At 36.4% G+C, this 24205-nt stretch overlaps 1 protein-coding gene across 1 annotated transcript in view; it reads left to right on the top strand.

The window, feature by feature from the left end:
- LOC131154215 (uncharacterized) overlaps window positions 1-24205 on the top strand; it is a 92054-nt gene that overhangs the window by 29647 nt on the left and 38202 nt on the right. Inside the window, exons 5-15 of the mRNA XM_058106835.1 lie at window positions 8977-9092; window positions 10124-10210; window positions 10305-10421; window positions 10541-10604; window positions 10725-10867; window positions 11939-11986; window positions 12086-12154; window positions 12352-12427; window positions 13273-13403; window positions 14526-14585; window positions 14800-14869. Of these exons, the coding sequence (XP_057962818.1) occupies window positions 8977-9092; window positions 10124-10210; window positions 10305-10421; window positions 10541-10604; window positions 10725-10867; window positions 11939-11986; window positions 12086-12154; window positions 12352-12427; window positions 13273-13403; window positions 14526-14585; window positions 14800-14869 (981 nt within the window). The remainder of the gene's footprint in view (window positions 1-8976; window positions 9093-10123; window positions 10211-10304; window positions 10422-10540; window positions 10605-10724; window positions 10868-11938; window positions 11987-12085; window positions 12155-12351; window positions 12428-13272; window positions 13404-14525; window positions 14586-14799; window positions 14870-24205) is intronic.

Below are 24205 nucleotides of genomic sequence, written 5' to 3'. Positions count from 1 at the left end.
CTTTTTGACAGTTTCTTTTGCTTGTTTTGGTAGGAAAAAGGAAAAGGCAGCCCTCTGGAAATGTTTTTTTTTTTTTTTTTTACAGGCTTGTGGGGTTGTAGATGGAGCGTAATGTACGTATTTTTCTAGGGAAGAAGTTGTCTCATTTGCTGGTTTGGGAAAAGATACGGGCCTCTGTGATATCATTGCTGTTTTTTGTTTCTGTTTCTGCACAGTGAAGAAACAGATTATAAAAACATATTTGTTTAAGTTGTCAGTTCTTTGTTTTCGGTTTTCTGCTGTTTGCTAAAAAACTGAAAGCCAGACTTATGGTTTTCAGTTATTTTGGCTACCTATTGTCAAAAATTTTACCATCCAAAAATAGCTTTTTGGATTACATAATTTAATTTATACACTTTTAAATTTAAATTAAAATAAAATTATCATATGAATTTAAATATAATTGAAATAAAAATATGCATAAATTTCAAAAAATAATTATAAAGCCGATTGCAAAATATTTTTACTATTTTTCAATTGTCATGTTCAATAAAATTTTTATTGTAAAATAAATTTTGTAAGTATAACAATTAAGCAAACTAATTATAATAATTTTATTTTTATAGTATTTTTTTTAATGTGCATTTTTTTTTTTTTACAATTTTATTATTTTAATCATATTTTTATAATATTATTTGATTTAAAGGCAAAGATGATAACTTTCTAATTAAGTTTCTAATTTCTTTTAGTTTTATAAATGTTAATGAAATAAGTTGCTGGTTTTTGTTTTTCAGTTCTATTTCTCTAGAATGAGATAGCTTCTTGTGGAAATAATTCTCATTAATTGTAACATAGGTACAAGTCTATATAAATAGATGTACAATAGAAGAATAGAAGGAAAGAACCAAGAAGGAAAGAACCAAAGATGCTAACTTCTAAGGAAACTAAATATTCTAGGATATTCACCCATTCGCAGCCGAGATTCTCTTAGAAAAATAGGAAAGTTGGCTAAACAAATTTGAAATTTTCCAACACCCCCCCTCAAGTTGGTTTGAAGATATCTTCCATGGCCAGCTTGCTAATGAAGTTTTCAAATTGTTTCTTCGGCAGTCCCTTTGTCAATATGTCTGCTACTTGCTCAGTTGTCGAGATATGTGGCAGACAGATTACTCTCTCATCTATTTTCTCCTTGATAAAATGCTTGTCTACCTCCACATGTTTAGTTCTATCATGAAGAACTGGATTGTGAGTGATAGCTATTGCAGCTTTATTGTCACAATACAGTTTCATTGGTAGTGAAGTAGTAACCTTTAATTCTTCCAGCAACCTTTTGATTCATAGTGCTTCACAAATTCCATGACCCTAAATTCTGCCTCTGCACTACTCCTTGCCACCACATTTTGTTTCTTGCTACGCCATGTTACTAGGTTTCTTCCAAGAAAGGTGCAATAGCCAGAAGTTGATCTTCTATCAGTGACACTTCTAGCCCAATCTGCATCAGTGTATACTTCAACCTGTAAATTCCCTTGTCCTCCAAATAGTAAAACTTTACTTGGAGTTTCTTTTAGGTACCTTAGAATCTTGTACACAACATCAAAATGCTCGGGTCCTGGTGAGTGCATAACTTGACTTACCACGCTTGTTATCAGGACGTGTATGAGAGAGATAAAGGAGTTTCCCTACCAAACTTTGGTATTGCTCTCTGTTGATCACTTCGTCAGTCTTAGCTGGTTGGAGTTTTATGTTCGGCTTTATAGGTGTTTCTGCTGCTTTGCACCCTAGAAGACCTATTTCTCCAAGTAGATCAAGTACATACTTGCCTTGGGAAACAAAAATTCTTTTCTTTGACCTTGCAAATTCCATTCCAAGAAAATACTTCAAGTTGCCTAAGTCTTTGATCTCAAATTCCTCTCTAGCTCATTGCTATCATCACCTGTCAAAATTATATCATCTACATAGACAATAAGTATAGCCATTTTACCTTCACTTGTGTCTATAGAATATAGTATGATCGACTTGACCTTGGCTGTGGCCATGACTCTTTACTACCTTCCCAAAGCGTTCAAACAAAGCTCTAGGAGATTGTTTGAGTTCATACAATGATTTCCTCAATCTGCACACCTTGCCTTTGCCACCTTTCCCTTCAAATCCTGGCGGTAGATCCATAAAGACTTCCTCCTCTAAGTCTCCATTTAAGAAGGTATTCTTTACATCTAGTTGATATAAGGGTCAGTTAGAGTGAGCTGCTAGAGAGAGCAACACACGGATTAAGTTCATCTTGGCTACTAGAGAAAATGTTTCCTGGTAGTCGATTTCATATGTTTTAGCGAACCCCTTCGCCACAAGTCTTGCTTTGTACCTTTCTATACTCCCATCAGCCTTGAATTTTACTGTAAATACCCATTTACAGCCAACAATCTTCTTCCCGTCCGGTAGGTTACTAATTTCCCAAGTGCCGTTAGCAATTAGTGCATCCATCTCTTCTTGAACAACCAATCTCCATTCCAGGTGATCTAGTGCTTCCTGAAGGGTTCTTGGAATAAACAGATGAGAAACATTTGAATAAAAGCCTTATGAGAATCAGAGAGTCTATGATAGGAGAAATGGTAGGAAATAGGACGTGTGGTATCGGTTTTAACTCCTTTTTTAAGGGCAATGGGCAGGTTAAGATTAGAAGAATTATCAAAACAAGGATCTGGAGAAGAAAAAGTACCTGGAACATGGGAAGGAGGACCAAATTGTGTAGATGATGATGATTGGCCTTACTCTGGATTTGAAGAAAGAGCTCTATTATTTTGATGAGTTCTTCTTCTGGTATAAACACGAAGCTTAGATGAGGGAATATTTGATAGTACTTCTCCCTCTGTTTGTGAATCAGGTATGCCTTGTATAGGTAGACTAGGATTTCCATTATTTTCGCCAGTTAAAGTTTCGGTTTCCTGACTCTTTAAAGAGTGGATGTCAATGTCATGGAAAACATTTGAAAGAGGCTTAGAGGTTTTCCAGAACTCATCTTCAGTTTCCTTTTTCTCCCCCTGAAGATAGTTATGACAAAAAAAAAGGCCGATTTTCTATAAAAACAACATCCATACTGATACGAATTTTCCTGGTCAAAGGGTTAAAACATTCGTACCCCTTTTTATTAGGAGCATATCCAAGGAAAACACATTTTTCTGCCCTAGGATCAAGCTTGGATCGAATATTGGTAGGTATATGAACAAAAACAGTGCATCCAAACACTTTTAGTGGCAGGTCTGATGTCATCTGACATATAGGAAACAATTTTTTTAGGCAATCTAAGGGAGTGATGTATTTTAGCACTCGAGTAGACATCCTATTAATGAGATAACATGCAGTTAAAATAACATCACCCTATAGATATTTAGGAACTTGCATTGAAAACATTAGGGCCCGTGCAACCTTTAACAAATGGCGATTTTTTCTCTCAGCAATGCCATTTTGTTGTGGGGTGTCACGACAAGTAGATTGATGTTGAATACCCTTTGTTGAAAGTAACGTTCCTAAACATTTGTTAAAATATTTAGTACCATTGTCAGTTCTAAGGATACTGATTTTCGTTTGGAATAGGGTTTCAACCATATTATAAAAATCCTGAAAATTTTTTTCAACCTTAGATTTGTCACTCAATAAGTACAACCAACATAAATGTGTATCATCATCAATAAACGTAACAAATCATTTCTTACTAGAAGTAGTAGTGATTTTTGAGGGACCCCAAACATCACTATGAATTAAATAAAGAGGTTTGGATGAATGATAAGCTTTTGATTGATAGGTGCTTCAGTGACTCTTGGATATGTGGCTAACATCACAACGAAGAGAATTGCAATCTAGTTTTTTAAATAAGCTAGGAAACAAATGTCTTAAATAGAGAAAACTAGGATGTCCTAGTCTAAGATGCCTAAGCATCATTTGTTCACGTATAGAAATAGAACTAGCACTACTACTCAAACCTTGAGCTTGTTTATTGTTGAATAAAGTCTCATCGAAGAAGTAGAGTCCATCAATCATCCTAGCACCGCCAATCATCCTCTCGGAGAGTTGGTCTTGAAATTCACAATGGGAATCAAAGAAAATGACACCACAATTAGAATCCCGTGAGAGTTTACTAACAGACAGCATGTTACAAGCAAGTTTAGGGATGTGAAGGACAAATTTGAGTTCTATTTTTTCAGAGATTTGGACAGAATCTGTTCTAGCAATGGATGAAAAACTTCCATCTACAATTCTAATCTTTTTATTACCAGAACAAGGAGAATAAGATTGAAACAATTGTGAGGTACTGGTCATGTGATCAAATGCACCAGAATCAATAATCCATGGTGCAAGATTTAAGCAACAAGGGTAGGCACTAGAGTTATCACCTGTTTGGGCCAATGAACCAGTAGGAAGACCAAAGGCAGAAGTAGATTTCAGCAGTCGAAGAAGATGATCCACCTGCTCAGCACTTAGGAAATTAACTTCATTGACTTTAGGGACTGCATGATTGCTGCCAGAGGGTCCAGATTTGTTGCTCTTCTAGTTTGCTGGCTTTCCATGGAGTTTCCAGCAATTTTCTTGAATGTGGTGTAGCTTATTGCAATAGTCACACCATACTCAAGGCGTATCATCCAACCTCCTTTGATTAGAGCAAGGCCGCTGTGCTGAAATATTGGCAGTAGCCAAATCTGTGTTACCAGCAGCATGAGGAGCAGGATTATTGGCAGCAAGTAGAGAAGAATTTTCCTCAGTCATCCTCCTTTTTCTTCATCATCACACTTCTTCGACAATATTCTCGTCGTACTTCAGAAAATACTTCCCCGAGTGGGGGTAGAGGCTGTCTCCTTAGGATTCTTCCCCTTACTTCATCAAACTCATCATTAAGTCTAACCAAGAATTTAAAAATTCTTGCATTCTCCACCATCTTCTTATTGTGATTGCAATCGGCATGATTTTTCCATTCATAATCATTGCATAAATTCAGATCTTGCCATAGTCCCTTAAGAACATTGAAATGCCTTGTTACACTGCCGTCTCCTTGATAAGTATTGCTGATCTTCTGCTGCAGTTCATAAATCTGAGAGTAATTCCCAAGGTCAGAGTACATATGACTCACATTGTCCCAGAGTTCCTTTGCAGTAGAATGGCACAAGTAATTAGCGCCAATCTCTTCATCCATAGAATTCATGAGCCATGCCATCACCATGGAATTTTCAGCATCCCATGTAGCATAAGATGGGTCTGTCTTCTCGGGCTCCTTATTTTCACCAGTCAAGTATCCTATCTTCCCTTTTCCACGAATATACATCCTGATAGACTGTGACCACCGCAGGAAGTTGGCCTCATTCCATCGTATATTGGTAATTTGGACAGAGTAAGGTTCAGAATGGGTAGGTCTGGTTTCAGGTTTGGTTTTTGGTTTAGCTTTGTTTGAAGTTTCAGCCATGGCTGCAGCAACAGAAGAGATTAGGGTAGAGTTGAACAAGGAAGAAAACCCTATAGAGATTAGGGTCAGATTGGAGCAGCCAAGGGAAACTAAGGTTTACACAAGGCCAAGAGCTGGACCTAGCTCTGATGCCATCTAGAATGAGATAGCTTCTTGTGGAAATAATTCTCATTAATCGTGATATAGGTATAGGTATGTATAAATAGATGTACAGCAGAAGAATTGAAGGAAAGAACCAAAGATGCTAACTTCTAAGGAAACTAAATATTCTAGGATATTCACACATTTACAGCCGAGATTCTCTTAGAAAAATAGGAAAGTTGACTAAACAGATTTGAGACTTTCCAACAGTTTCTGGTTTTTGGTTTTCATTTCTTATTTTCGTTTCTGTAATTTTTGATAGCGAGCGATACCAAATGGCTGCTTTGGTGTGTTTTTTTGCAGGCTTGTGGGGGTTGTGGATGGAGTGTAATGTGCATATTTTTCTAGGGAAGAAGTTGTCTCATTTGCAGGTTTGAGAAAAGATACATCATTTGGCTTCTCCTTGGTGTGTGGAGCAGGGGAATTTTAAGGGGCTGAGCTTTTTTCATATGCAACGTGATAGGTGTTATGTGTTGGAGTTTTAGGTTTTTTTATTGTGTTTTTTATCTGGATTTTCCAGAATATGTTAAGGAGATGTCTTATTCTCTAGGCTGTATATTCTTATTCTATTACTAAAATTCTTCTTTTACTATAGAAAAAAAATACAAATAGCATAGCTGGGCTTGTAGCCATCCTATAAAATTTCCCTTTTAATTTTAAGCATATTCTATGGTCACACAACACTCTCGAAGCACTTTTGCATTTTACCCAACTTGCTTTAACCATATGTATTACATATTCTTCGATTTCTCCTTCTACTTGCATCCAAGTTTTGACATCTGCTATTGTTATTAATTTCTTGACCATCAAATTTAATCTTTTCTCCAATATTCATCCTACAATTACTCAAACTATATTTCATATATTCTGTCTTATTTTTTCTTATCCTAAAACCTCGAGATTTTAAAGCTTCTCTCCATAATTCTAACTTAGGTTCTACTCCACCCTGAATTGACTAATTAGGACAATATCTTTTGCAAGCAACATATGTTGGAACATCATATAACTTCCCTCAATACCCTACTGCATACTCCATTCCTATGATTTTATGTAAAACTCACCATAGAACTTCCCTCAATACCTTATCGTTTTCTCTAAGTCAATAAAAACCATATGCAAGTCACTATTTTTTTTCCTAAACTTTTCACATAATCTTTTTAAAAGATATATATGTATTCTATCTTTTAAGAAGATTAAATGGAAAGTTCAAGAAAAAAAAAAAGGCACTTGCATATGGTTTTATTAACTTAGAGAAAGTGATAGGCACCAAGTTGATTTCTAATACCTGTGTTTCTAGCCTTATTCTTTGCTCAATTACTCTTTCCCCTAATTTCATTGTATCACTCATAAGTTTAATCCGCGATGTTATTACAAATTTGAATATATTCTTTATTTTGGTATATAGGTGTTAAAATGATTTTCCTCCATTCATTTGGCATTTTCTTTGTTTTTATAATTGTGCTAAATAAATTAGTTAACCATATAATTTTGTTATCATTAGGCATTTCCAAACTTCAATATGCCATCTGGTCCTATAACATTTCCATTTTCCATCTTTCGTAATGCAAGCTTAATTCCGTCAACTCTAATTTTGTGAATAAATCTCAAATTTTTTCAAGTCTAAGTTTAAGCCTTCTACTTGGGTTTCATTAAATAGCTTATTAAAGTAACTGCGCCACCTTTCTTCCATGTCTTCTCCTTTAACCAAGACACTATAATCCTCATTTTTTATACATTTACATTACCTAAGTTCTCCTTCTTTCTCTAGCTCTAGCAAGTTTAAATATGTCTCTTTCCCCTTCTTTTGTATCTAATCTAATATAAAAATTATTGTATGCTCTGTGCTATAAAAAAAAAAAAAAAATTATATGCTCTAAGTTTAGCTTACTAATGGCATTTTTTGCATCTTTTCTTGTCTCTTAAACTTTTCGAAGTTTTCCATTTTTTTATATTTTTGCTTGTTTTATATCAAATTCTTCTTGTATTTATGGATTTTTGAACATGTTGATCCCTCCACCCAACTTTCTTTACTTGCTGAGTATCTTCCTCTAAATTCATGCAAAATCTCTTTTGATATCTTTTTAATAGAGCTGGCTACCTTGCTCCAAATAGTATTTGTGTCTGCACTATCATTTATTGTCCATTCACCATTTTGCCATTTTATCTTTTAATTTTATTGTATTTTCTCACGTTAGCTTCCACCACGTAGTCCTCTTGCATTAATTTATGTTACTCTTTCTCATCCATTTGTATATATATATAACAATAAAACTCTACCTTTTGTAAAGTGTTAAAACTTTCAGTTGGAATAACTTTACTATCCTTACATGATAAATGCTTTACTCTCCTAGTTAAGAAAAAACCTACTTGACTTTTATTGTGTGTTCAGTATTATAATCACTTTCAAAAAATGTGCCACCTCTTTCTTCTTATTTTATTTATTTTATTTTGTTGGAAAGGGAGCTGTATTTGGTTGGGGGTGATTAGAGCAAAATGAAAACACACTGGAGTCCTTGTAATGGATATTTGAAATTTGGACCCCCGAAATATCTCTCATACTTGGATGCAATAAAATTCTCTATGGAACATGCATAGGAAGGCTTGGCTTCAGCTGTCCCCACATTGAATATTTTCTGATGATCTCTCCTTCCATATGAATCACACAAAGTGGCAAGAACACTCTAGCTCATGAGACCTTTGGCTCTGAACAATGTTATTCCAAGATTTTGTTAAGCCAAGGGCTGGTATTTTCAGTCATTTGTATTCTGAAAGTGAAATTGAAAAGAGTCATGTTGTAGAGTGGGAGTGGACAACAGATTAGGAGATGGCCAATATTTTACCCAGTTGATGCTGTACTGTGCACAATTGATTTGAGCTGTTTGATTTCTTGAGATTGTGTGATTTTTTGAATACAAGTAACCTAAGAGCAATTTTGAATGCCACTATAGTTTTAAAAAAGGATCTCACTGGTTGCAAACATACAAAAGATTCCCAAGTTGCTAGCACGGAACTTACACATGCTAATGAAGGGACAAATATGGTAGAATGACCTTGCAACCAATAGTTTCTTAAATGATTATAAAGGAATCAATCCCTCGAATGAGGTGACATTATGTTTAATAAAAGAAATATTGTTAAAATTGTATTAAGAAGATATTTTTTTAAATAAATAACCTTGGGGGTATTACTTGTGTTTCTGCAATGGTACAAGAATTTTGGATGGTTAATTAATTTCTCAAGAAAAGTAATCCTAATTTACGAGTTGGTGTTTTTGCATGCTTAATTTGGTTTATTGGGTTTGTTATTTAAAATTGGCTTGGTTGAATAATCTAAACCATTAGTTCATGTGTTGACTTCTTGCTGGTGGTCATGAGTTTAGTTGCCATTAAACTGTGTACTCAAATTTGTAGTGCATGGAGCTCTACGTTGTTTGGCTCTTCTCTCTGCGGACTTGGATGACACAGTGTTGCCAACAGTGGTGCCCATTCTCTTTCCATGCTTGCATACAATTGTATCGTCTCCTCAGGTGAGTTTTGTGTTTCTTAATCCATATTTCTTGTTATCAGACACGAAAGCTTTTTCCAGTTGTGCTATTGCACCTTTTCATTTTGAGAAAAGTGAGGCACGTGTAAACAGCTTCTGTGCTGTTTGTTTAATTAAAGGACAGTTCAATGTGTCTTCAATGACTCTTAATGTAATAACAAGTGGAGAGAGTGGGGATGGAAGATAAGTGGAAAAAATGGTAGCAGAGCAGAAAAGAGAGAGAGGGGCAAGGAAGCTTTAAAATTTACTCATTTCCCCCCTCCAGACTGGTTTGCGCCAGTTCTATATATTAGCATATTAAAACTATAAAAACACTTAGAAAACTCTTGAAGTTAACCTTACCCAGCACAGCAACTAAAGCTTAACATTTTTTCAAAAAAACTTAAAAATTTCAGAAAATAAAAGATACATAAATATAAAAAAATCAAACTCTGATACAATTCCTAATACTAAGACAATTGTTCTTACAACAGATTAGCAGTGGTAGGGTTTTCTATGGCTTGCAAGCTTATACCAAAAATCTAAAAATATGTGAAATGTAACAACTTCCTTAACACCTTCTCCCTCCTTTCTTATTTTTTTATCTATCAGGTAGGGAACTAGCTTATTCTTCCTGGGGCTATAATATTATATTATTATTTGAAAATTTCTCTATATTTCGTTAAGGAAGTAAATAACTGATTCTTCTAGGTCTTGCCCACCTATAAAATTTGGAATTTGTTGTGGTTATTATAATGGTTAACCTCCTTTAATTTTTACTGTTTTTTCATGGGGTTCTATCAATGGATTTGTGGATTCCAAATTAGTTTTTGCTGATGAATGGACCATTGTCCTGTTTAAGTCTAGTATGGTTTTCCCCGCCAGATCAAGCATATAACCTTAACTTGCTGCAAAGTGAAAAATCATATAAATCATGTCAAACCTTCTGGAAGTGACTTTTTTTCCCAGAACTAAAAGGACACCACATCCTTAACATTGTCATTTGCAATCACTTGATTTGTGATGTGTGTGCAGATTTATGACAAATGCTTGCGTTCAAAGGCCCTTTCGATTGTATACTCTTGCACTTCTATGCTGGGGGTGATGAGCGGTGCATATAAGGTATATAACTGGGTTTTATTCTTATCTTCTTTGGGTGTGGCTTGACTTAGGTAGTTCATATATGAACTAACGGATACAAGATCTTCATGTTCAGGCAGAGACCAGTGCATTGATGATGACAATGCTTAAGACATGGATGGATCAATTCTCCATAATATTAGAACATGCAGTGCAATCTGAAGATCCTGATGATTGGAGCATCAGAATGGAGGTTCTCTATTTTGGTCTTTGGGAATTTTCTGTTTTCAGGTGTTTATTCATTGGTTATAAATTATAAATTTGTAATGTTTTAATCTAGTTGTGTCAATCTCGCATTTTCTTCGCTCCCAGGTTTTAAAGTGCTTGAATCAATTTGTTCAGAATTTTCCAAGGCTGACAGAAGCAGAATTTATGGGTTAATATTTTCCTATTTCTTCTCAATGAATGAATCTTGAGTTCCAGGTTTCTTTGCATATTTATCTTAAATATTGTTAAGCTTATATGTTATATCCACGAAGGCTCTGCATTGCTGCAGTTATTGTGGGTCCATTGTGGCAAACATTTGTGTCATCTCTGAGAGTGTATAAGCTATCATCAGTCAATGGAGAAGAAGATCCCTATGATGGACTATATGACTCTGATGGTGAAGAGAAAAGCCTTGAATCTTTTGTCATTCAGGTAAGCACTTGCATGATGCTTTCAAATCCATTTTAGATTTTTGTAGTAGTTGTAAGCACAATCCACTGAACAAAAGAAAAGCAAAATTGCAAGAAGAATTTCTTGATCCACCTATATGTGATTCCTGATGCTAGCATGACTTATGGTGAGAGCATGTTTCTTGCAATCTTATTTATTTAAAATAGCTTGTTTATAAGAACTTTTCGGTTTACCCACTTTTTTTGGTTTGAATTTACCCATGTGGGCTGCTGCCTATTTTTTTCCTAAAGCATTGTTGCAGACTAATTTTTAAAATTAGAACTGAATCCTGGGGGCTTATGGCTGCACCAACTTTACCCAAATCATTATCAGTTCATTGGCACTGTGGTTGTGTTGTTAGAAGGTGATAATCAAATTGTTTCGTACATATTTTTCTAAATTACTGTTGTAGCTCCCTTGTTTGGTTATCTACATCATGTTGCCCAGATGTATTCTTTTTGCAGCAGTGCCCGCCCATTGCTTTGCAGGTCAACCAAAGTTACTCCTCAAAACCCACTGGAAGAATACCAAAGTGAAGCTAAAAGAAACCGACCAAGTAACTGCAAAAATAGAATCGTTCCTAAGAAGTTTCCCTTGCAACTACCAAAAGCTAGAATCCGTTCTGGAGAGAATCCCTTCGAAGAAGGGAAAATTTTATTTTCCTTAAAAACACCAAACAATCTGCTCCGCATTTGACCAACAGAAAACACAATGCAAAAAAAATATGAGCATGTCTCACTATGCTGGAATCACAAAGAACACAAACATCTGGAGACAAAGCTTTATTTGGCTTCTTACTTGTCCAAATTATTATACCTTTGTTTTTCTAAAAGTACTTTAGCTTATTTGGCATTCATATTTTTTCTTTCTGTTTTAATGAATGTTAATCGGACCTCTCTTAATTATTTTATTTTAGTTTATATTTCATGGGTAATGGATTTACAATAAACCAACTGTTGTACTGTAGCATATTCAAGCTGATTAGCATATTTAAGCTGATATTATTTGTGTCTTTTCTTTTTGGGGTTAACTTTATTACTCATTTATGCACAGTTGTTTGAGTTTCTGTTGACTATTGTTGGTAGCACGAAACTGGTGAAGGTATGCCCCAAATTTATTAGACCTTTTCTTCTGGTCGTTTTTCTTTTTCCTAATGTGATGTAAGATTGACTTTCAGTTTTTGGAACTTTGTAAATGCAGGTGGTTGCGAATAATGTGAAAGAACTGGTGTATTACACTATTGGCTTTCTGCAGATGACAGAACAACAAGTAATTTTTTTTGGGTCAACTTGCATGTTATGATATTTGCAAAAGCATGATTTTTAATGTTTTGTTGCTTTTTGGATATGAGATTAGATATGATTTGGTTCCCTGCCCCCTATCTTGTGCATGAATCTTTTATTCAATAATTCCCTTTCATGTCAAAACCAATAATTCCGTGTCCTTTTTAAACAACTATTGTCTAGGTTCACACTTGGTCGCTGGATGCTAACCAGTATGTTGCTGATGAGGATGACACTACTTATAGTTGTCGTGTTTCTGGTGAGCAGTGACTAAGCCATTATGTTATTTGACTTTCTACTTAAAATATGTGATATTTATGATCTGGTACAGTATTCAACATAGTAGGCAATTCAAAAATTAGAGGAACTTTATATGGCTGAAAACGATTAATAATATTGTTGATAGGATTTGTTGATTTAGTGTAAGGTTCTCAAAAATTGCCGTCAAGAATTATTTGGTGAACATTGCTTTTAATTAGCAGAGTACTTGTAAATAAGTGTAAAGATTTAAGGTTGTGTATTTATTCTACTGATAGATATATATGTACTTGGTCGTATATGATATATGCTTTAAATTTTTGCATTTATCATGCTTAGACTTTTCTAAAGTTATACATTTAGTGGTGAATTCGCTGCTTTATGTATTTTCTATGTTCTTACGTATTATTATAAACACTAGGATTGATGTAGTGTACTTGCCATTAATGGCATTATAGTGTTCAATTTAATATGGAACGATAGCAAAGGTCAGATTGTCACAGTATTTAGTATGATTTAGTTATTCTTTGTTTGACTTGTTTGTTTGAGCGCTGCTGCTTAGTTTAAATATGTGCTTGTGCCCTTTTTGGTATTTTGTACTTTATGATTGACCATGTTAAATGTGGGAGGGATAGATCCACAGATAATTCTAATTGGGTCTTTGAGGCTTCTACAATGGAAAAAATTGCTAGGTCCCTTTATAGGTTTGAACTTTCAATGGCATTAGTTAGATGACTCGCATAATTCGTTTATTTGGATAGGCATTTGCAGTCCTTTGGTATTTCTTCTGTTAAGGGCTACATGCGCTCTAATAGCAGTCATGCCTTTTTGTGCATTTTCTTGCAGGTGCTCTTCTATTGGAAGAGGTGGTTAGTTCTTGTGGTAGGGATGGAACTGATGCCATCATCGATGCTGCAGAGAAACGATTTGCTGAGTGTCAACAAGAAAAAGCTACTGGTTCTGCAGTCTGGTGGAGGGTAAGTTCTGCTAAATTTGGTGTTTTCCACCTCACCAATTTTATTAATCATTTGTTTTTTAGAGTTTACATTATCCACACTTGCTCACATAGTTACATATTTACATGATCTTTCCTATTCCTTAAAAATTGAATATATGTAGTAATCTGTGCTGCTTCATAAAATTTGCATGTATGAATGCTGGTTTGAGAGGTCAATTACTTGTATTTGTATTTTTACTGCCTCTTATGAATTTTATTGTTTCATATAGCCATAGGTGATAAAACAACCCTGGCAGATCCATCTTTGATGTGTTGTAGAAGGCTATATGCTGTTTTCTCTGACCCATAAAATGGTCAAACCCATACTATGCACATTACTATGTTAATGCTTCTGGAGTCTCATTGGGTGCATCTCTTCAAATAACCTATGAATCTTATTCCCCTTTATTATTATTATTTGAGTAGGGTTTCACATCTAGTTTTAGTGATCTATCACAGATTACCTTCCTATTTTTATGTACTGCACTATTTTTATGTACTGCACTATTGCTTTGACCATGTCAATGTAGGAGAAATGATGCTGAAGTATGGGTCCTGAGTTAATAGAGTGCAAAATCAGTGGAGTTAGCTTGCTATTCTGCTTCCATTTTTAGCTCTTGAATTGAACTATAACTGTTCTGGCCTGTGTTTCTGAGAAATTGTGACTTGATTTTGATTGGGTTTTGGACGGGTATGCAGCGTCTATTTTTCTGGGAAATGTTTTATATCACTCTGTGGACTAGTGCTTGTTGACCTCCGATTTTAAGGAATGGGAAGAAGGGCATATTTCCTATGTTTTGAATCCCTTGTATAGTGCGTCAAGTCTTGTTTTAATTAACTCTGTGGACTAGTGCTTGTTGACCTCTGATTTTAAGGAATGGGAAGAAGGGCATATTTCCTATGTGTTGAATACCTTGTATAGTGCGTCAAGTCTTTTGGCTTTTGTTTATAATTTTATATAGCTCATGATATATTGGATGTCTATGTTAGTGGTTTTATGATATGTGGGCAAATATCCATTTCTAAGTCATTTTTTTTTCCCCTTTTTGCATGTCCATATTACATTCTATTTTCTTTCAGTTATGAAATCTGAATTTGACAGATGCGGGAGGCAACTATTTTTGCTTTGGCTTCGGTATCAGAACAATTTCTTGAAGCAGAGGTTTGTAATTTTATGTAGTAACTATTTTAAATTTGTACCCCTTTTCATGGTTTCAGCAGATGCATGTGCAGTCACGCGGTGTAATTTATGCTTCACCTTCTTCTTCTTCTTCTTCTTCTTTCTTTCGCTCCTTCTCTCCTCATCCAGAAGAGATTCCTCGGAATTTTGATTATGTTTTATTTATTTATTTTCTTCATTTGCTGTATCTTTATAGGTATCGGGACCTACAAAAGCCAGATTAGGAAACCTTCTCCAGCAAATATTCTCTGAAGACATTGAAACAGGTGGAACTATTAATTTATTTAATGTTTATATTGTTAATTTCTCGATACTGTATTAAATCTCAGAGCTGAAGTTTCAATGAAGAAAATACAGGACTTGGGGTTTGCAGGAGAGAAGAGATTGAGAGATTAAAGGCAGAAGACCTCGCTGGCAGTCCCCTAGAGCTTACATACAGCTCTAGGTCTGTGCTGTTCATACATAAATAATAATAGAACATGAAGCAAAAATCTTCCCTCTCACACCACCTAATTACTAAATAACATATTCTTTTTGAACACTCTCCCTTGAGCTGGAGGTGCATAGATATCACCTAACCCTAGCTTGTTACAACAAATAGATAAGGTGGGTTTAAATAAAGCCTTCATGAAAACATCTTCTAATCGATCCATATATTTCACTGATGGAGTCCTCACAACTATATTCAACACAACATGTTGCACAAAATGATTGTCCAGTTCAATGTGCTTTGTCCTCTCATGAAACACTTAACTGCTAATAATATAGATGGCAACTTGAGTTATGGCTATTATTTGGTGTGTTTGGTTGGGGAGAAATGCTAGAATTATCAAATTTTCGGCTACAACTGCTACTAATAATTTGCTTAGGTATAGAATGGTTTCTCTTGCATCACTATGTGTCATGAGTGAGCTTGTTTAGGGTGTTATGCTTGCCTGTGACCGGTTGTCTTGTGTGCATGGGATAGGTTACCATTATGTAAATAGTAGTATAGGTTTTATGCTTTGAGCAAGTGTAAGACTTAGTGTAAAAAGGGTGCATGATTCCTTGGACAATTTGGTGTTTACTAGTGCCAAAGCTAAAATAGCTTATAAAGCTTTTTAGGGGAGGGTGAGTGTTCATCAGTCTTGTAAAAATCACTAGCATATGTTGAACGTGTTTAGCCTATTTGCTTCGCTCGATAAACTCATGTTGCTTACAGAGGTGGTCTTAATGAATTACATGGCTTCAATATTTACCACTTGCTTGCCATTGTTTTCATGAATTGCTTACTACTTTGCTTATTTTTCATTCAACTCCTGTGAATGTGTTCTTGTAGTAAACTGTGGTAGTCTTTGGCTGACTAGTTAAACAAGAGTGCTTTAGCTAGTGATGCATGGGCCTTCACAAGGTGTGAAATATTCGTCCCGTGATGGTATCGGAGCTTGGTTATTTGCTACATGAATTCAGTTGCCTTCGTAGTGGGATTGTATGAAGCATTTGTAAGAGACAGTGCCAACCAATATTGAGAGAATTGAAAAGCTAGAGGCGCATGCTAATACAACCAACATTGTGGCCATGGAGATGGTTAAACTTGTTGAACATGTTGATGCTTTGGAGGGATCATGAAAACATCAATAGAGTTCCATAATGGAGATGTTATAGGACCCCTGCGCAATGGTAGAAACTTTACAAGCTTAGAAGGTAAAGTTGACTGCAAAGATGAACTTGATGGTTCTTGTCGTGGGAAACTCCAATGCTATGGAGTATTGAGGAACAAAGGTACGAGTACCTAGAAGGTTTGGGGGTGCCTGTGATGCTAAGGAGTTAGAGAAATTCTTATTTGACATAGAGCAATACTTTCATGTGATGTGGATTGACTCGGAACAGGTGAAAATAACCATAGAAACAATGTACTTAAGTTGTGGTGGCACACCAAGTTTGATGAAGCTGAGAATGGACACTATAGTTGATTGTTGAGCATACTTAAAGAAAGATATCGAAACTCAATTCTTTCCTGAAAATATTAAGTACAATGCTCTATGTAAACTGAGAGACCTTAAGCACAATGGTTCAATCAGGGAGTATTTGAAACAGTGATGTTGGATATTCCGGACATGTCAAAGAAAGACAAGTTATTTTATTTTCTTGAGGGGTTGAAGCCATGGGTAAGGATAGAACTTCATCAACAAAGAGTTCAAGACGTGCCTACTGCACAGGGTGTTGCAGAATGCTTGGTTGACTATGCTAGAGAGAGTTCCACAATGTCAAAAGAGAGTGCTGTGGTGGAGACAATGGAAAAGTCTTTCAAGGAAGGCAAGTGGGGGAGCCGACACCAAGACATCAACTTCAAAGGAAGTTTCATTGTCTCGATCATTCAACACACCCAATGGTAAGGGTAAGATGACATACTTCTTATGTCAAGGCCCTTACAGAGTTGTTGATTGCCCTCATAAGTCATCTCTCAATACTTACAAGCTTCCATTGTGGAGGGGGCATTGCAAGATGGTGAGGATGAGGTGGAAACCTTGAGGATGTGTGCAATGTGATTAGTCAACAAGTTGGAGAAGCAGGAAAAAGAGACAAAGTTATCTAAGCTAAAAGGTTAATGTTTGTAGACTTATAGATCAATGGGAAGATCACTTGTGCTATGGTTGATATCAGGGCTACTTAAATTTTGTTTCACAAGAAGAAGAGCAGAGACTTAATTTGACCTTAGAAAGGATTTAGGATGCATGAAAGTGGTTAACTCTACAACTTAGCCTACTTTAAGAGTAGCCAAACATATCACTGTAAAGCTTGGATAGTGGGTGGGACATACGAATTGCACAAATATACTGTTGGATGATTTCCAAATGATTCTTGAAATGGAATTCTTGAGGGAGACTGAGGTGGTACCAATGCTGTTTTCTAGTTCCGTTTGTTTGATAAGAGACCACCCACTCATGGTGCAAGCCGTTGCGAAGATGACTTTTGTAATGCAACATGGGTTGTATGAATTCTTGGTGATGCCATTTGGGTTGACGAATGCGCCAACGACATTTTGCACCTTGATGAAACAGGTATTTCATAAGTGCCTTGACAAGTTTGTATTGGTATACTTGGTTGACATTGTTGTCTATAGTTTTGCTCTGGGGGAACATAAAGAACATCTATAGAAGGTTTCGACAAGTTGAAGTAGAACATTCTTTATGTGAAGAGAGGTAAGTACTCTTTTGCTTAGTGGAGCATCAAATTCCTTGGTCATGTGATTGAGTAAGGTCATATTTGGATGGATATGGAGAAGGTTAGAGCTATTCAAGATTGGAAGATCTCAATGACAGTGAAGGAAATTGCGCTTCTTTCTTGGACTTGCCAACCATTACAGAATGTTCGTGGAGGATATTCGAGGACAATTGCTCCTCTAACAAAACTGTTGAAAAAGAGTCATAGGTGGGATTGGGAAGAGAAGTGCTATAATGCCTTTGATAACTTGGATGATGCCATGATGAATTATCCGATACTTGCTTTTGTGGACATCATGAAACCCTTCGAGGTATAAGCAGATGCTTTAAGCTATGCACATGGTGGAGTCTTGTTATAGGATGGGCATCTTGTTGCGTATGAAAACCAAAAGCTTAATGAAGAGCAAAAGTACACAACTCAAGAGAAGGTAATGCTAGTGGTGATACATTGCCTTCACGTGTAGGGGCATTTACCTATTTGGGTTGAAATTTTTGGTGAAAATAGATTACTCAGTTGTTAGTCATTTCTTTACATAGACAAAGTTATCACCTAAGCATACTCGTTGGTAAGAGTTCTTGGTGGAGTTTTATTTTTATTAGCATAAAGCGGCAGGGCTGAACCAAATTGTAGATGGACAGAGTAGGAAGGCCGAGCTTGTGACCTTACAAATGGTACCTCACCTGACAATGAGTAAGGTTACCACAACAATGTGGGAGTGCATTAAGGAGAACCTTGTCAAAGATCCAGTTGCCCAAAACCTCATGAAGTTGGCGGAAAAGGGCGAAGCATGACAACTCTGGTTAGAGGATGGATTGCTTATTACACATGGTGACCGACTCTTTGTGCCTTGAGCTGGAGATTTAAGGAAGACATTGCTGAAAGTTTCATGACACCATGTGGGTAGGTCATCCAGGATAGCATCACGCTTTGACATTGCTAAAGCATAGATATTACTGGCCACAAATGCCTAATGATGTGATCGAGTATACCCAGACTTGTCTCACCTGCCAACAAGACAAGGTGGAACGGAAGAAGATTGTAGGGTTGTTGGAGCCCTTTGAAGCACGAACCAAATTGTGGGAGAATATTGTACTTGTGGTTATAGATAGGTTTCGAAGTACGGTAATTCCATACCTGCACCGGAGTATTTTTCGGCAAAGGAGATAACATAATTGCTTTTTAAACATATTATGAAGTATTGAGACATTCCATATGATATTATTAATGACTGAGACTTAAGATTCACTGGCAACTTTTGGAAAGATCTTTTGAGATTTCATGAGTCCCAACTTGACATCTCTTCGAGTTTCTGCTGCAGAAAGATGGCCAGACGGAGAGATTTAATGGGCTAATAGTAAGAAGAGTACTTGTGCCATTTTGTCACCTCTAGTCAGAAAAATTGGGTGCAAGTACTCGAAGTGGCTCAATTCTGTTTCAATGCCCAAAGGAGCTCAACAACCAATAAGAGTCCTTTTGAGCTTGCTATAGTCCATAAACCGTTGTTACCTCACAAAGTGGATAAGCTATATAGTGGAAAGAATCCAAAAGCATATGTGTTCTCCAAGGAATGGAGATAAGATGCAGAGGTTGCTTGAGCCTACTTGGAGAAAGCTTCCAAGCGGATGAAGAAGTCAGCAGATCAAGGGAGAAAACCGTTGCACTTCAACATGGGTGACTTGGTGCTTGTTAAGCTCCATTTTGAACAAATCAGGTCACTATGGGGTTGAGATAGGAGATTGCTTTGCAAATATGAAGGACCAATCCCCATCTTGGCTAAATTTGGGAACGCTTGTTATGAAGTTGATCTTCCAGCTTGGACGAAAGTGCATCTTGTGTTTCACGTTTGTTGCTTTAAGCCATTGCAACACTGAGATTGAAGATCCAAGTAGAAGTCAATCGACTAGAGCACTATTGAAGATTGTGCAACCTGATTGAAGAGAAGTTGAAGTCATCCTTGTAGACAGAGAGTTCACATCATCAAGGAAGAAGTGACATGGGTTCCTAGTGAAGAAAGCCTTGCAGATGAATAAATCAATTGGATTATAGTGGCAGTCATGCAACTATTTGTGGACAAAGTTGAAGAGTACCTAGCGTCAAAGTCTACGAGGATGTCGACTGCATAAGTGGGGGAGAATGCCATGAGCTAAGCTTGTTCAGGGCATTATGCTTGCTTGTGACCCCTTGTCTTGTGTGCATTGGATGGGTTTTATGCTTTGAATAGTTGTAAGACTTAGTGAGAAAGAGAAGTATGACTCCTCAGACAATTTGATGTTTTTTAGTGCCAGAGCTAAAATAGCATATAAAGTTCTTTAGGGGAGGGTGAGTGTTCATTAGTCTTGTAAAGCTCACTGGCATTTGTTAATGTGTTTGGCCTACTTGATTCCCTCGCTAAACACACATTGCTTATGGAGGTGTTGTTAATGAACTACATTGCTTCAATGTTTACCACTTGGTGCCATTGTTTTCATGAATTGGTTATTGCTTTTACTTAAAATTTCATTCAACTGTTGGGAATATGTTCTTGTGGTAACCGCAGTAATCTTTGGCCGACTAGTTAATTAAAAGTGCTTTAGGTAGTAGTGCACGATCCTTCACAAGGTGTGAAATATTCGGCCAGTGAAAACTGAGTGTTGGCAGCTGGTTTTTTTGACATGTTTCTTTGGAAGACTTACAATGGAGTTGGTTAGCTTTGCTTCATTGAGATGTTTTTTGTGTCCAGTGGAACAAGCTCCCCAATTCTTCTTGGAAAAGAAAAGCATTGAACCCATCCGCTATGGCTTCACCTAGAATGTTTTGACCTGTTGAGAAAAACATGTAGGTTTAGCAGGAAGGGAAAAAATTCTGAATACAATCGCGAAGGCGTGTAATCATAGGGTCTATGTGATCTTGTAGCTGGTTTTCTTCTTTTAAAAGAAAATTTTTTATTCTCCTTGTTTTATTTTTCCTTTTTTCTTATGGCAGTGCTCCATTATGGCTATAATTTGGTGGGGTTGGATGGAAAGGAATGCTGGGATTTTCAAAGGAGTGGCTATGCTTACTAACTTTTTTGGAGTAGAGTAACCTTTCTTTCATCTTTATGGATGTTAACAGATGTTTTTTTTCGCCACATTTCTTTGGAAGACATGCAGCAGGACTGGTTGGCTCTCTTGCTTTGATATTGGTTTCTAGGCCTAGAATTGAAAATTTTGTAACTATTTATTTTTAATGTAAAAGGAGGATTTTATTCTATCTGTGTTCCTTTTCATTTTATTCGTCTTGTTCATTCTGCCCTTTCTAATAAATTTTCTTTGTTTATAAATTTTTTTTCCCTTTTTTCTTTTCTTGTGTATATCCTCTCCTCTTCTAATATAATTCTTTGTTTTTCAAAAAAGGAAACAAAATATATGGCAACTTGAATCTGTGGATTTTGTTACTAAGAACCCAATCTTTGACATAAGAGACTTTAGCCAAACAAGTTCACTAACATTACGAGCTATAGTTCTGTATTTTGATTTAGCTTTGGATCTTGTTATAGTAGTTTCTTTCTTGGGGCACTAGGTAACAAGAGTACCAACCACAAATATTATCTAGTGGACTAGTAGTAGACCTTCACTTAACAAATCCAGCCCAATATGCATGAGTATCCCATGATCTCATAGTTACTAACTTACTATTACATTTATATATCTAATCTCTGCTGGGAGAAATTCTGTGTCATGTTATGTAAGTATCTGATGCTCTCTCCTCTCTCCTCTTGCTGCTGCTCCTAGGTATCATGGCTTCAATAGAATGCAAAAGGAGGGGATTGCTATCCCCTTTAATATTGAAGGGAAAAGCTTTGTTCTGAAATTGGATAAAGTGGGAAGGGATATTTTCTGTTCTCGAGCGTAATCGATGGGTGAGGCTTTTTGTGGAAGTGGGGAAATGGTTTTCTGAAGGCCTGCATTTGAATTTTGCAGGCTGGGAAGGGGCTTTTGAAGCACTAAATTTGGTAGTGTGATGTATTGGTTGGCAATTCGACCAACAAAACTTGGGAAGTTCTTGGATATAGGGCTTTGATGGATACCAGTGTTGTTCTCGGAGGACCAAAAGAGGATGGAAGGGGAAAATTTGTTTAAAAATTTTGTGAGTGGTCAGGGTTTCCTAAATGAAAGGATTGGTGTTGCCGAAGATTTACAGTGGGGTGGTTGTTCTTGGAGCTAGGTAGTATCGGCAGAGAAAGATGGTATCTGAGATAAATGTGGTTGTGTGATGCAGACGCAACTGCAACGTGTGATGCAGCAAATGCAGCAACAGGTGAAGCAGATGCAGGCGAAGAAGCAGGTGCAGGTGCTAGCAGCAATTTGACTGTCCATTGCCCGCAGGACTTCTCCATATGGGGATACGACTTTGAGGCATAGGCGGCTATGGTTTTGGTTGGGGTTGGGAGTGTGATGAAGGTTTGATGGAGTGGGCTGGATTGCCTAACCATTAATTTGGGCTTGGGCCAAATTTTGGGTTATACAGGTTTTGAGGACTTTGGCTGACTCAGTAAACAGGCTGCAAGTCCAAATGTTTTTAATGATCTGGCCCAACTTGCGGTCCAATGGAAGTTGGATTAAGGCCAGCCAGCAGCATCTTGAAGCTCATAACGGTTTTAGATCTTAGTGGGCTTCCTAGCCAGGCCTAAAATTCTATTTACTAAGAAGAAAGTAATGTGTCCATAAAAGAGTTTAGAAATGGGCTCTATGAGCCCGGTACAGCCAACTCTCATATGGAGAAAACCCTTACCCTTCAGCAGAACAGATTTAACCCCTTATTGCAAGAAAGTGATTCCAAGCCTTCTGTTGAGCAACACATGGGGATTGGTTGGGTGCATCTACTAGGGCAACCTCCACCTAGGGATTGTAGCAGCGCAGTTAGTCTTGGGAACTCAACTGCGATTTTAGATACAAATAAACATATTTTGGACACAAATAGTTAAGTAAAGTGTTGTTGTAAGTTTAATTTTTTATGTAATTCCAAAATCCAAAGTCCCTTGTGGTAATCTTTTGTTTCCTCAAAAGAAAAGATAAACTAAGAGAAAAATTTCACTTTGCATAATATCTCATGCTTGAATTCCAATGAAATTTCATTCTATAGTTAAAATTTCATCAAGTTTTGCTAAAATTTTGAGATTTTGACAAATTTCAAATGATTATGAAATTTTGACTAAAATTATGTAAGATAGAAATCAACTGCCATTCTGATTTCTATAGTTAGAAATTAGAAATTTCGATTGACATTTTGACAATTTGGTGGAAATTTAAGACCACGGTTGAGTTGTCCACTTTACTCAATACCTTGAATCACTTTTTTCTAGGAAAGGTGTTAATTTCGATTTTGACTAAAATATATCTCAGATTTACCCTCGCTTTATTCCCCATACTAAATTTGTTTTGGGTAAGGGTTGTAATACTCGTTTTTGGAAAGACCTATAGATGGGGAATGTTGTTTTCTCCCCCTCCTCTCCTTGCCATTTTCAATTGAACTCAGGGCAAAATGATACCATTTCTTTGTTTAGAGTAGACTCGGACAGTCCTTTACCCTATTGGGTTTTCCATTTTAGGAGAGCCTTGAATTATAGGGAAACTGTTGAGTCATCTTCTTTATTGATTATATTGAATAATAAATTGTAGGGTATCCTCCGAAAATGGTAGCCAATATTGGTTATTGAATTCTTAGGGAGTCTATTGTTGTAACTCTTTCTTTGAATTCTTGGTTCGGATAAATTCCTCTTTTCCTCTTTACATGGTTATATGGAAGGTCAAAATTCCCCCTAAAATCAAAGCGTTTCTTTGGTTGGTTGTGTTTAATAGGAAAAATACTAATGACTGTTGCAGATAAGGAGACCTTTAAAGGTTCTCCTTCCTAAGATTTGTATGTTGTGCTTTAATTATCAGATCCTGTTTCACACCTTTTCATGCACCACGATTGTGCATGGAAGGTTTGGAACAAGTTTTTCAATTAGTTTGAAGAAAGCTGGGTTTGTCCTAGAACAGTGGACGAGTTCTTGGAAACTTTTTATGGGGTTTGGGAGGAAGAAGGAAGGAATTGCATTATGGAATTGTGCTATGTTTGCAGTAGCACAATGTTTTGGGGCTTGTGGAAACAACGTAATGTGCGTATATTTGCAGAAAAGAAGTTAATATATTGGTTGGTGTTGGAAAATATTTTGTTATGGCTTCTTTATGGTGTATGGGCCATGGAAATTCAAGGGAATGTGTGTCTCAGAAGTTCTGTGTGATTGGAAGTCTCTTCTAAGGGCATCTTGAGTTTTTTGTCATTGTTTTTCTTTTTGGTTTTCTTGAGGTTTAACAAACTTCGTTAAGGAGATGTCCTCTCTCCTGCTTGTAAATTCCATCTTTATCTAATGAATTTCTTTTTCTATAAAAAAAATA

The sequence above is a fragment of the Malania oleifera genome, chromosome 4 (assembly GCF_029873635.1).
Source record: "Malania oleifera isolate guangnan ecotype guangnan chromosome 4, ASM2987363v1, whole genome shotgun sequence".
NCBI lineage: Eukaryota > Viridiplantae > Streptophyta > Magnoliopsida > Santalales > Ximeniaceae > Malania > Malania oleifera.
Note: the sequence above shows the minus strand (reverse complement) of the source record. Positions and strands in the feature narration are given on the sequence as shown.